The following is a 13,127-nucleotide window of genomic DNA, read 5'->3' on the forward strand; positions in this document are numbered from 1 at the left end:
GTATTTAGATTTCCAGAAAGCCTTTGACAAGGTCCCTCACCAAAGGCTCTTATGTAAATTAAGTTGTCATGGGATAAAAGGGAAGGTCCTTTCATGGATTGAGAACTGGTTAAAAGACAGGGAACAAAGGGTAGGAATTGATGGTAAATTCTCAGAATAGAGAGGGGTAACAAGTGGTGTTCCCCAAGGGTCAGTCCTTGGACCAATCCTATTCAACTTATTCATAAATGATCTGGAGAAAGGGGTATAAAGTGAGGTGGCAAAGTTTGCAGATGATACTAAACTGCTCAAGATAGTTAAGACAAAAACAGACTGTGAAGAACTTCAAAAAGATCTCACAAAACTAAGTGATTGGGCAACAAAATGGCAAATGAAATTTAATGTGGATAAATGTAAAGTAATGCACATTGGAAAAAATAACCCCAACTATACCTACAATATGATGGGGGCTAATTTAGCTACAACAAATCAGGAAAAAGATCTTGGAGTCATCGTGGATAGTTCTCTGAAGATGTCCACACAGTGTGCAGAGGCAGTCAAAAAAGCAAACAGGATGTTAGGAATCATTAAAAAGGGGATAGAGAATAAGATGGAAAATATATTATTGCCCTTATATAAATCGATGGTACACCCACATCTTGAATACTGCGTACAGATGTGGTCTCCTTATCTCAAAAAAGATATACTGGCACTAGAAAAGGTTCAGAGAAGGGCAACTAAAATGATTAGGGGTTTGGAGGGGGTCCCATATGAGGAGAGATTAAAGAGGCTAGGACTTTTCAGCTTGGAAAAGAGGAGACTAAGGGGGATAGGATAGAGGTATATAAAATCATGAGTGATGTGGAGAAAGTAGATAAGGAAAAGTGATTTACTTATTCCCATAATACAAGAACTAGGGGCCACCAAATGAAATTAATAGGCAGCAGGTTTAAAACAAATAAAAGGAAGCTCTTCTTCACACAATGCACAGTCAACTTGTGGAACTCCTTGCCTGAGGAGGTTGTGAAGACTAGGATTATAACAGCATTTAAAAGAGAACTGGATAAATTCATGGAGGTTAAGGCCATTAATGGCTATTAGCCAGGATGGGTAAGGAATGATGTCCCTAGCCTCTGTCTGTCAGAGGGTGGAGATGGATGGCAGGAGAGAGATCACTTGATCATTACCTGTTAGGTTCTCTCCCTCTGGGGCACCTGGCATTGGCCACTGTCGGTAGACAGGATACTGGGCTAGATGGACCTTTGGTCTGACCCGGTACGGCCTTTCTTATGTTCTTATGTTCACTTCCACAGAACCTTCTTTTTTCATGCTTCAGTAACCCGCCTGCCCCATAATCAGTAGACACCCAGCTGCTTGGCACAGAACATTTAATAGCAGGCTGATTTTTAGCTCCAGATCTAAAGCCCATTGAGGTGAATGGAAAGACTCCAATGAGTTTTGGATCAGCCCCATAAGGAGATCTGAGATTACAAAGCCTTAATCACTGTAGCAAAATAAAGCCTGACCAGCATGCTGCTCTGTTCAGCTGCTGCTGCTTTGGTGCTAGTTTGTTCTGGTAGTGCTATTCACACACAACGGAGGCCCGGAAGTGTTCTCAGCACAACTAAACGCCCACCGGGGAATGAATGAAGCCTACGGTGTGAGGCAGCAGCAGTCATTAGCTGTGTGTGTTTCTTTGCTCATTTAGACAGTAAGCTAATTGAAGCTGGAAGTGTCTCTTCTATGTGTTTGTACAGTGCCTGGCACAATGGGGCCCTGACCCAGGCAGAGGCCACTAGAGTCTCCTGCAGTAATAATATTTACAAATAAGCAAGGGGGTCTTGGGTGTGCGTACAAACTAGTGAAATTCTAATGCTTTGCGCAGCTAGTCCCCATTATTAAAGGCCTTCCATTTTTCTTCACAGTTCCTTTCCTTGGGTTTGCATTCTTTCAAACCTTTGTCTTGTTCTTGCTCCCTCTTGCTTTTATTCCTTCCTCTTGCGTCACCAGCTCTTCTTTCCTCTCGCTCAACCGCGTGTATTGGCTGGCAAGGCCAACTCTTTCTTTACACGCCTTTCCAGGTCACCCTTGTTGAGACAAGAGACTTTCTCTCCTCATGGCTTCATAAAATCTAACAAACACCATCGTCATTTATATTTGAAACCACAGCACCTGAATGCCAGCTGCCTGACTGCCTGTGCATGCTAACCTGGTGCTAAATATTGCTACAAGCAGCCATTGCTAAGGTTACAAATGCACACCATTCTACAGCAAAAACTCCTTCGTGAATACTTCATGGTTGCCTTTCCCAGGGATCGGTTCCAGGCTGAGCATGTGTCTTAGATTGAAGAAATGCACTCTTTCAGCTCTGCTCCATTGAGCCAACTACAGCTCAGTGTCTGAAACACTTTAAAAGACACTGCACAGCAAACTTCAGGCTTTTTTGCTTTACCGTACCCTGGGCCATTGTGCCCCTGTCCCTTCCAGGTCCCACAAAGCCCATCCTCGTTCCTACACATGATGTGACACGATGAGACCCGAGCAGCTCGGCAATTCAGTATGACTTTATTGAGAAAGGGAAGGTTAGAAAAGCAACAGCATTTTGGTGCCTGCCTGAGGTGCTGTACGCGGAGCAGAGGAGGCACTTGGGTGGGAATGTAAGAGAATGGCCCCTTTTCCGCATGGTCTGCTCGCTAACCAAAGCCATCCGTCGCTGTAGTGGAGCGTGAACACCATCAGAACAGCCATCTTTCCCTCAACAGAGGCAATGGAAGGGAATCAGGGTCGCCCCCTATTTCTGCAGCACGCACACTCATTGTTAGTTCGTTCCATCGTTAGTTCATTGGGGATGTGACCGAGAATCTAATAAAGCTATAGGCAGGGGTGAGGGCCGGCTATTCCCTTTGTAGCCCAACCATCTCTCATTATCCACAGCTGCCTTGGGGAGAGTCCTTCTCCCAGAGCCTCTCCTGGGACAGTGTCCACAGGAGGGGATGAGCCGGCTTCCTGCACTGGCTCCCCATGCACAGCACTGCTGGGGGGAGAAGAAAACTGCAAGTGTGGAAACAGGAACTTGCACACCCAGAGTGAAACCAAACAACACCACCACAGGTCCCCTATTGTACTTTACATCCAGAAAGCCTGTACAGACAGTAACTAGCTAACCCACCCCCCAGACAGACAGGCAGACAGTAACTAGCTAACCCGCCCCCCAGACAGACAGTAACTAGCTAACCCACCCCCAGGGCCGGCTCCAGGGTTTTGGCCGCCCCAAGCAGCCAAAACAAAACAAACAAACAAAAAAAGCCGTGATCGCGATCTGCAGCGGCAATTCGGTGGGAGGTCCTTTGCTCCCAGGCGGAGTGAGGGACCGTCCGCCGAATTACCACCGAATACCTGGACGTGCCGCCCCTCTCCGGAGCGGCCGCCCCAAGCACCTGCTTGAGAAGCTGGTGCCTGGAGCCAGCCCTGCCCACCCCCCAGACAGACAGTAACTAGCTAACCCCCCTCCCCCCGAGACAGACAGAAACTAGCTAATACTCCCAGATAGAAACTAGCTAACCCCCCCAGACAGACAGTAACTAGGTCCCCCCCCCACCCCAGACAGACAGACAGTAACTACCGGGTAGCTAAACTGTCCAGACAGACAGCTGGTCAATGACTTGCTATCCCCGCAGACAGACGGTCAGTAATTAGCTAACCGCCCAGCCAGTACCTAGCTATCGCCCAGCAGTGCTGGCTCATCCCCTTCCGTGACCAATGCCCCAAGAGGGGGCGCTGGGAGAAGGACTCTCACAAGGCTCTGCTCATGGAGCTCCTCCCATTGCCCATTGGGGCGGGACTTTCTCCTTTACAGGCCCCGCCCTCAGACTCAGCAGCTCCCCAGGGAGTGCAGGTGTCGCTGTGCCGCTGCATTGGGTCTGGCCCCTTTCCTAGTAGCATCCCCTGGCTGCAGCCACCCCGGGGCCCTGAGAGGCTTGGGCAGGAGGTGGGGAGCAGTGCTGAGAGCTGCTGCAGGAGGCAGGCAGGGCTCTGCCCCCCTCCCCTTAGGAGCCGGAGGAGTCTTGGGCTGGGGAAGGGGCTGCCTTCCCCTGCGCGTGCGCGCGCGCAAACACACATACACACACACACTGGGGAGAGCTGGCAGCACTGTATCTATCACGCACACAGATACACACACACGCAGACACACACACACATACACGCACGCCCACACACAGAGATACACAAACACACATGGGAGAGCTGGCAGCACTGTGACTATCACGCACAAATACACACAGATACACACACATGCAGACACATACACGCACACACACAGAGATACACACGGGAGAGCGGCAGCACTGTAACTATCACACACACACACACACATATGCAGACACACACACACACACAGGGAAGAGCTGGCAGCACTGATTGTCACACAATTTTTTTTTTCAAAAATCCAAAACTAGCCTAAACCCATCCTTGCACTCCTTAAACCAAAACCCTCCTGATTTTGGGGCTAATCTCATGATTGGTGGGGTCTGACTCACGACTGGGGTGGGTGGTACTGGGGAGGGCTTGGGCAAACAGCTCGTTTTTCTCCTCTCATCAGGGAAGCTTGCCCAGGACCAGAAGGGGACAGGTGGGGGTGAGTCGACCCCTTTGAACGGCGACCCAGGTAGGAAGGCCCAGGGCTGAGTATGTGTCTCTGTGGCATGACAGAAACTGAGGGTGACCCACTGATCTCCCACTTCTGGGGTGTTCTCCCTGGCTGAAGGAACCAACATGCACTGGTTTGGCTTGTGCGCCCATCTAGCTACCTGACCATGGATGCTCCCAGCACAGGGACCCAGATCAGGGCCTTCCACACAGAGCTGCCAGGCTCCTCTATAGACCTCAACATGCTCGTGTGCAGAGCCCAACCAGTACATAGCAGGAGCAGGCAGATCCCGACCTGCCCCCCCCCAAGCCGTTCTCGCCTGTATGGGGCAAGGAGGGGCTGGTGCTGCAATGTGGCTGACCCCTCTATCAGTGCGGAGGGCTCCCTCTAGCAGGGAACTTGCGGTGGGGCAGGGGAAATGCAGCCCGAGGCAGTTATTGGTGTCTTAGGCTCCAAGGCCACACGGCTGTGTCAGTTGCAGGCACAGGCCTCTGTGCTGGTCTCATGCTGATGGTGCTGAGCAGACACTGACTGCTCAGCGGCACAACTTAGGATCCCCACACTCCCTCCAGACGCTGGAGACCTTTGATCTCTGGCTGCACATTCTACTCTCCGGAACACCACCCTCTGAAATGACAGAGGCAGGCAGGACTAGGGGGTTCTGCTCTCTAACCTTCTGCAGCGGCCAGGACATATCCTGTTGTGTCCTAGTTAGCAATGAGTAACCCGTCACGGCAAGGGATGTGACGTAAACAGGGGTACTGCTGTTCCCCTACAAGCTTGTGGCCACGGTTCAGTTAATAACAAAATACATTTTCATGTTTCTATCAAATGTCACATAAAAATCTCATAGAAAAGCTTGTGCAAGCAGGTCAGAAGCAGATTGCTTCCCCCGAGGCATTTCTTGACACGGTGCTCGGTGCTTGGCATTACAGGACCGTGCTGATGGTCTCTTTGGGGACCTGGGTGCTAGGCAGTGATTTAAGGTACTCCAGGTGCTTCCTGGCATCTTCCTGGTTGTGTCGAACGTAATACACCACATAGGTGATGACCATGGTGAACCAGCCAAACATGGTGATGAACATGGCGATATCTGTGGTCTTTTGATGGATGTTACAGAAATTGACGCCAGAGTCCAGGACCTGGATCAAAGGTTTCCCGACATATTCTTCGCGCACAGAGGTTTGGCAGGTGATCTCGTTCACCGACTCGGGATCTAAATTCACTTCCGAGAGCACCTCCTGCAACGCGCACTCGCAGTGCCACGGGTTATTGGACAGGCGGATCTTAGCATTCAGTTTGACTAAGGCTTCCTTGGGAATACTCTGAATAAGGTTATTGGAAAGATCCAGTGTCCGCAGCCCGTCTGCCACCCCTCTGAAAGCTGCCATGTCTATCTTCTCAATGGCGTTTCTGGAGAGGTCCAGCTCTTCCAAGTGGTTCAGGTGTTTGAATGCGTTGTTGGGGATCTGGGTGATTTTATTTGCATCGAGTTTCACAAACACAGCATCTTGGGGAATGTCCTTCGGGATTTCATCCAAATGCTTTGAGCTGCACAGCACAACCCTGGCTCCTGAGTGGTCTGTGCACTGGCAGGGCTGGGGGCAGGAGGTCCACACAGGAGGGATGCACAGGAGGAGGCAGAAAAAAACGCGGGTGGAGGACAGCTGTGCCAGTGAGGTTGTCGGGTGTGCCAGGAACATTCTGATCATCGTCTCAACGGGGCACACTTCTGCATGGCTGCTGGGGAAATGTTAGTCTTTGCCAGCTAATCTCTCCAGGTGTGCAAAGGGACTAGCTGGAGGCAAGTCACGTACTCTCTTTTCTTGTCTTTCAAAGTGCGCTCTTTTGTTTCTGACAGCAAAAAGAGGGAAGGGAAATTGACATTATTTTTCTTGACACTATGAAACACTTAGATCTCTCGGTGTGTGATCTACATTAGCAAAGCAAGCGCTGGGTTAATCTGCTAATTCTGTGCACCAGCCCCTAACAAGGTTGTCTACCATCATCTCAGATAGGGTCAATTCAGATGAAAGTTATTTCTCTGCATTTTTCAGATTTTTAAATGAAAGGGTCAGTTATTGAGGGCCAGGGTGTGACACAGATACACACTGACACAGGGAAGTAATTCCCCACTCCATGCACTGCTGTTGAGACTTCCCGGCCCTGGGGACCAGGTGCACAGGAGCAGGGGTGTTGCCGCTGAGTAGTGAATGGGATGGGCGGAGCCCCAACACAGAGCTGATATTGCATGAGGGATGTTATAATCTGTTGCTGGGAAAGTCTTGCCAACCTCAAGCATTAAAAAAAATCGTGACCCAAACCATCCAAATTTGTGAGATTGGTTTACAAATCATGAGATTGTAACAGATAATCAAAGCAGGGTTGTTTTCATTTGCCCTTTAGTGTGTGAGCCTTTAGAGGTCACGATTTCAAGCTTTTCTTTGCAACCAGGACAATTAGAAAGTTACTTTAAAAAAATGAAAGCCGAGATTATGATGAGATAACATGACTCCAGGAGCTGGAGCTTTAAGAAAAAACACCTAGGCTTGAGAGAGATGGCAACACTGAAATTAACACACACACACGCACATATATATATCTACATGCCTGTTCTCCAAACAAATGATGATTTCATCAGTACGGGAGTTGGGGATGGGAGTTAACACTAATTTGAAAACAAAATAAAGCCTAATATTAGGAAAGATGAGGACAAACTGGAGAGTGTCCTGAGGAGAGCAACAAAAATGATAAACGATTTAGAAAACCTGCCCTGAGAGGAAAGGCAAAAAACCTGGGCATGGTTAGTCTTGAGAAAAGGAGACTGAGGGGGGACCTGAGAACCATCTTCAAATCTGTGAAGGGCTGTTACAGAGAGGATGGTGATCATGGATGGCATGTATAAGAGGCCAGGGGAGGCTGAGCATCCCCCCAAAAGGCCAGCGATGCAGAGGGGAGAAATGCCGCAGATGTGGCACGGGTCACCCCTCCAGAGGTGCACTGGCCCGCTGCCACCTTTGGGCACCAGAAGCAAAACCTCATAGAATTGGGGAGCCCTGCCCACATTCTGCTCCGTCTCTTCCCCTGATTCCCTGCTCTCACTCTGCCTCTTCCCACCCCACCCCCCTTGGCCTTTTCCCCCTGAGGCCCCGCCCTCTTCCTGTCCCCGCTTCCCTGAGGACCCCCCACCTTCCGCTCACCTAAGGCAGAAAAAAGTGATGGCCCCATGGCCCCTTGGAGGCCCACCCTTCTGGGAAGGGGGTGGAGAGGAGCAAGCAGTGGGTGAGGGGAGTCTTGGGGAAGAATAAGAGAGGAGTGAGGGGCCGGTGGGGGGTCTCGTGGGAAGAGGCAGAGAGGAGTGAGCAGTGGGTGGGCGGAGCCTCGGGGTAGCGGGGGTAAGAGCCAGTGCGAGGGCAGGGCCTCGGGGGAAGAGAATGACTGGGCACGGGGCCTCAGTGGCAGGGCCACGGTCCAGGCGCAGGAGACCCCCCCCCCCCTTCTAGGGAGCTTCTGGCACTTGTGTGTGACCACCCCAAAAGAAGACTCATCTGCCACCTATGACAGTGATCAATGGTTCCATGTCCATTGAGGGTAGAACAAGAAGTAAGGGGTTTAACTGCAGCAAGTGAGTTTTAGGTTAGAGATTAGGAAAAGCTGTCTAACTCTCGGGGTAGTTAACTCTGGAACAGGCTTCCAAACAGGAATCCCTGTCACTGGAGGTTGCTAAGAACAGGTTGGACAAACATCTGCCAGGGCTGGTCTAGGTTTACTTGGTCCTGCCTCAGCGCAGGGGGCTTTGAGTGAGTTGGATTAATACAGTAATTAGAAGGATTAGCTACCCCAGGCTATGGGCACTCCTGACACAAATTACAAGAACAAACAACAGCTTCAGCCCAGATCCAGCAGAGCTCAACCACAGCAACTCCCCAGCCTGCCGTGTCCAGCCTAGATCTAACCTCACACTTTCTGCAGCAGCCCCCGCACATAATGCTGTGTGTGCAGACTGGTGGAGGAGCTTGTTCCAGTGCTGCAAGGCCCTCATGGAATTCCTCTGTTGACCCCAGATCTGGTCATCCTGGCATGGCAAGAGAGGCAGGGTCTCCACTCAGCAGGTCCCAAAGCATTTAGGCCCCAATTCAGCCAAGCACTTAAGTATGTCCTTAAATACTCTCCTAAATAGGGATGGATTAAGCACATGCTTCAAGTTAAAGTATTATGCTGAATCAAGGTCTTCTAGCTTTATAGGTCAAAGCCAACTCCTTCAATTCAATCCAGAAGCCATTTCTATGAATGGGGTTGCACAGGTGTAAGATCGGTGCAGAATTTAGCCTGATAAATCCATATTAAACTGGCTTTCAAAAACTGAAGCTAGGCACTGAGCTGAAAGTTTGATTGTCCAGAGGGGTCGTGGCCATGCCAAGCAACAGAGAACAATGATTGCGCCCAGCTTCATTTCACTAGGAAGCACAATTTTACTACCAGCCTGTCTGCATCTTCCTCGGCTGCCTGGCAATGTTTGGAGCGAGAGTTCTTTCGTTACAGCGAATGCCAGTGCGGCATGGCACAGCGTCCAGTCCGACCCATCTGCAATATGCTCAGTCACCTAGGCTGGGCAGGGTACTTCCTAGATAATAACTAGTGAGAGGGCATATTTCTTAACAGCCCGCTTTCCTCTCCCTGACTACAACCCTGATGGTTCGGTGGGGTGGGAGATCACTAGAAACTGACCTGCTAACGGCACTACTTGTTTGCTAAATCAGCAATGAAAAGGCACCTTACCTGAGTTGAGGTAAAACCATTTGGCTGCCGTTCAGGTTTTGTTCTTCTCCTCCTTCAGCTGCCAAACGTGTAGCCAGTGCTGTCCCTCCAGCCCGGTATGCCTGAGTCTGGGTGAGATCCAGCAGGGCTAGCGGGGTTTAAACCCCATCCACCACTTGTTGCTGTCTGTTCAGTCCTCATGTCTCCATCTCTGTGGTGCTTTCCTTCGCCTCGGCATACACACAAGCCACACATCATGCAGATGGGCTGTCATTGGACAGCATCTGCCTGTCACTGACATCCTCGCTGCGCATCCTTGGATTTTTTAAAGGGACAGCGTAGTAATAACTCAACCACATAAACAACCTCAATCTCTTCCCCAGATGACCCTGTGTCATGCTGGCAGGTGCGTATGTCGCAGTAGGTTCTGGGCATGATTACCAGGCAATTGGTAATAGATGGGAAGAGGTGGAGTAGCAGCTCTCTTGCGAGTGCTTTCAAATTCCCTTCAAATTTCTGCCTTCAGCGCAGTGTTGTCTCCTGCTGACAGGAGGGTTTTAAACTGCTCCCAAGAGACTGGATCTTACCAGCCACTGGCGTTGGCTCTGGCTCCCCTTGTCCCAGGGGTGGGCCAGCCCTTCCTGCTGGAGTCGCAATGGCTGGCTGCGTTGGGTTCTGTCCTGAGGGGTGAGCAGGTGAGTCTGGCCCTGAAATGAATCCAGCAGCAACACAGAAGGGCAACGCTCGCTCCATGTACAGTGAGAGTTGGGGCAGGGTTGTGGCGCCAACCCTGGCTGGCACTCAGGAGATCTGGGGTCTAGTCTCAGCCCCACCATCACTTCTGGGGATGAGTCATGGACTGTCTGTGGGTGGAACGTCCTTCCCTACCTCCTCTTGGCCCCCCCAAAAGGAGAGCTCCCCAAGTACCATGCTGGCTGGGTGCGGTTAGCTCACTCCTGCATCTGACCCCAAGCACAACCCCCCCCCCCCCAAACGTGCCCTGCAGACTGAGCCCTCAGCTCGCCTGCAGTGCTTCCCTGGGGAAACCTGTGCTGTGACTGCCCCATCCTGTGGCTGCATACAGGGTGTCTCCCCGTTCCCCTGCTCCTAAGCAACCAACTCCAGGCTCTGTGGGGTAGGGGCTGTCTCTCAGGGGCTCTGATCTTGGGTGGAGCCTCAAGGTGCTGCCCTACTGGATAATCACATTGTTTTCTGGGCCTCCCATTAGCCCTGACCCACTAGCAGCCACTCAGGGAGCAGAGGCCAGGGAGACGTCTCTGCCCCAACAGCCCAGTAGATTGCACAAGGGACACCATTCTGTCGACAGCAGGGTGATCCATGCTGCCTCTGCCCTGCCTCTTCCTGCCCAGGCTGGCCACTTTGCACCAGTGCCAACAGCGCTGCCTTCGCCAAGGGAAGTGTGGCCCAGGAAGGGTTGTGACCACACCGGGGCCGGCCCTGGAGCTGTCACCCAGTTGCTTAGGAGCCATGGCAAAGCGGATGGGCTCTGCCCTGGTACTGACAGGCTCCCGGCTGGCCATTGCACGCACTGCCTCACTAGCCCAGCACGTTCCAAAGCCCTTATGCTCTCCCTGCTGAGGCCAGGCTCACTTGGGGCAAACTCAGCCCCCCAGCACGAGCCCTGCCGGAGGAGCATGCAGTGGAGGAGGCCAGGTCTCGGGGATGCACAGCCAGACCATCCCCTGCAAGCAGGGGCCCTGGCCTGCCAGCAGCTCCGTGGCTTTCACAGAGGGAGAAGCCTGTCACGCTCATCAGTTTAAAACTGCACCATCGGCTCCCTCTGAGGGGATGTGGAGAGTCAAACCCATCGGGGCTGCGCTGGTCCCCGTCACAACTGCTCGGAGGCTCCTGGCACTGAAATCTTGCCGAGTGGTTGGGGCCAGCACAGGGACCAGCCAACTGCTGTCCCCGTGGCATTGTACCATCTCTTCAGGCACGTTCGGGGGGTTAATAACTGCATTGCTGATGTGCCCAGTGAGCCGTGTGATTGTACCCCCCCCCCAGCACTCATGTGCCCCCGAGGACACCCCCAGCCATTCAGCTTCCCTGTAGGGACAGGACGGGCTTAGCATCTGTGATAGTATCTGCCCCAGTCCCAATGCCATGGCCCTGTCTCAGGAGCTGCAGGGTGGCTGGGTTATGGGCAGATACAGAGAATACAATTACTTCACCGGGAGCTGCTGATACTTTTGGGAATGTTAACAGCTTTGACATGGCAATGTGCTAGCCCTGGGATGGCCAGAGGGCTAATTCCAGTGTTAATTATGCTCTGTGGGTCAGCGTATTAATTTAGGACTAAACACTCCCCTCAACCGGCAGAACTCCTAAAGATCAAGGGTGGAATGTGGCATTTACATAGCAACTAAACATCTAGTTATTATCCCTTAGTTGTTCAGTACCTTCATGTCACATTCAGTGGGAGATATGCTCGTAAGGTTTACAGCACTATTTCTGCCTCTGTTCTCTCCCCTTTTCCTCTCTGTTCCTCCGTCTGCTGTTCCTTCCCTGCAGCAGCACCCCCTCACCTTGCACCAGATACAGTGATGAAGTAGTTAATGACAGGGGAAGTGTCATCACTGGGTTGTAAGGGTCTCACTCCAATTAGATGACTAGTGGGTGGGAGAGTTCACAACTCAGAGCCGTTGTTTCAGGCTCTCTGCAGACTCAAGCAGACAGCACTGCAGTGGTTTATACTCGATCCATGTTCAGATGTTTTTCTTTACAAGTGCCAGGGCTAGAAACAGACTTGTTGGTTTCAAACAAAAGCTGAGATTCTGCACAAGCCAACCTGTCTTGTGACCATTCAAATGCCTCAGCTGGGCTGGCTCTGGGACACCCCTGCTCTAGGCTCAGACATGCATTTCTGTCTTTTTAGCCTAAGCTGGACATTATTTCCCAGTCAACACCCCCACATGCAAGCAGAGGAGTCCAAAAGTCAAGCAGAGGATGGTGGCACCACTTCTAGGGGGAATGCTGTACAGTGTACCTCCCCACATGGCCTGCAGGCCTTCAGCCCAGACACAGAGAAGGAGACGGGGCAGCGGATGAGCAAGGCCTACGTTTCAAAGCATGAATTCATGCCAGGGAGGCTGGGGGTGAGGGCCATGGAATTACACCTGTGCAACACCTGTGTATGTGCAAGCAGAATCAGTCCCATTCTGCACACAAGGCAGAGAATGGGCCAGATCCTGAACTGGCAGAAATGACCACTGGCTATGCCAATTTCTACCAGCTGAGGATCTGGCCCAAAGCATATTGCATGGGTAAAGCCATCCCTTGACCGCTCAGTGGCCTGGTGGCTACCAAGGCCTAATTTCCCCCCGGACACAGGTATTTGTCACAAATGTATCAATGGCATGAGAGGACACTTACTGAATTAATTCTCTATGTCCTTGTTACGTGTGCTGGTATCTCCTCAAATGCCAAGAAATCCCAGCCCGGTGTGGAAAGGCCCCGCTCCAGGCAGAAGGGAAGAAATACGATCGAATGGCATTTGTAGGGAAAGCCATTCCAGAAAGGTAGTAAGCCAAATAATGCAGTGGTCTGGCAATGCTAATCTCGTCTAAATAAGGTCTCAGATTTGCTGCACACTTGCCCAACCATCTCTGTACTGGAGTAAGCTATGGCCTAGGAATTTGTCCACAAATGGTTTGGGTATTGGGAAACTTGTGTTTATAACTAAATTAGGCTTATAGTGGAAAGCCAGCTCCTAGAATAACAA

At 51.4% G+C, this 13,127-nt stretch overlaps 1 protein-coding gene across 1 annotated transcript; it reads right to left on the reverse strand.

The window, feature by feature from the left end:
* Positions 1-2,530: 2,530 nt before the first annotated feature.
* Positions 2,531-9,624, reverse strand: LRRC3 (leucine rich repeat containing 3). Its single transcript, XM_005303672.3, has 2 exons — positions 9,407-9,624; positions 2,531-6,481 (listed from the first exon to the last, which is right to left on the reverse strand). Exon 2 carries the CDS (start codon positions 6,337-6,339, stop codon positions 5,557-5,559), a length of 783 nt encoding a protein of 260 aa, XP_005303729.2. The 5' UTR covers positions 6,340-6,481; positions 9,407-9,624; the 3' UTR covers positions 2,531-5,556.
* Between the last annotated feature and the right edge of the window lie 3,503 nt (positions 9,625-13,127).

The sequence above is a fragment of the Chrysemys picta genome, chromosome 9 (assembly GCF_011386835.1).
Source record: "Chrysemys picta bellii isolate R12L10 chromosome 9, ASM1138683v2, whole genome shotgun sequence".
In the NCBI taxonomy this organism is placed as follows: domain Eukaryota; kingdom Metazoa; phylum Chordata; order Testudines; family Emydidae; genus Chrysemys; species Chrysemys picta.

Coding starts and splice junctions, on each gene's coding strand:
- LRRC3 (XM_005303672.3), bottom strand. CDS start 6,339: ATGATCAGAATGTTCCTGGCACACCCGACAACCTCACTGGCACAGCTG.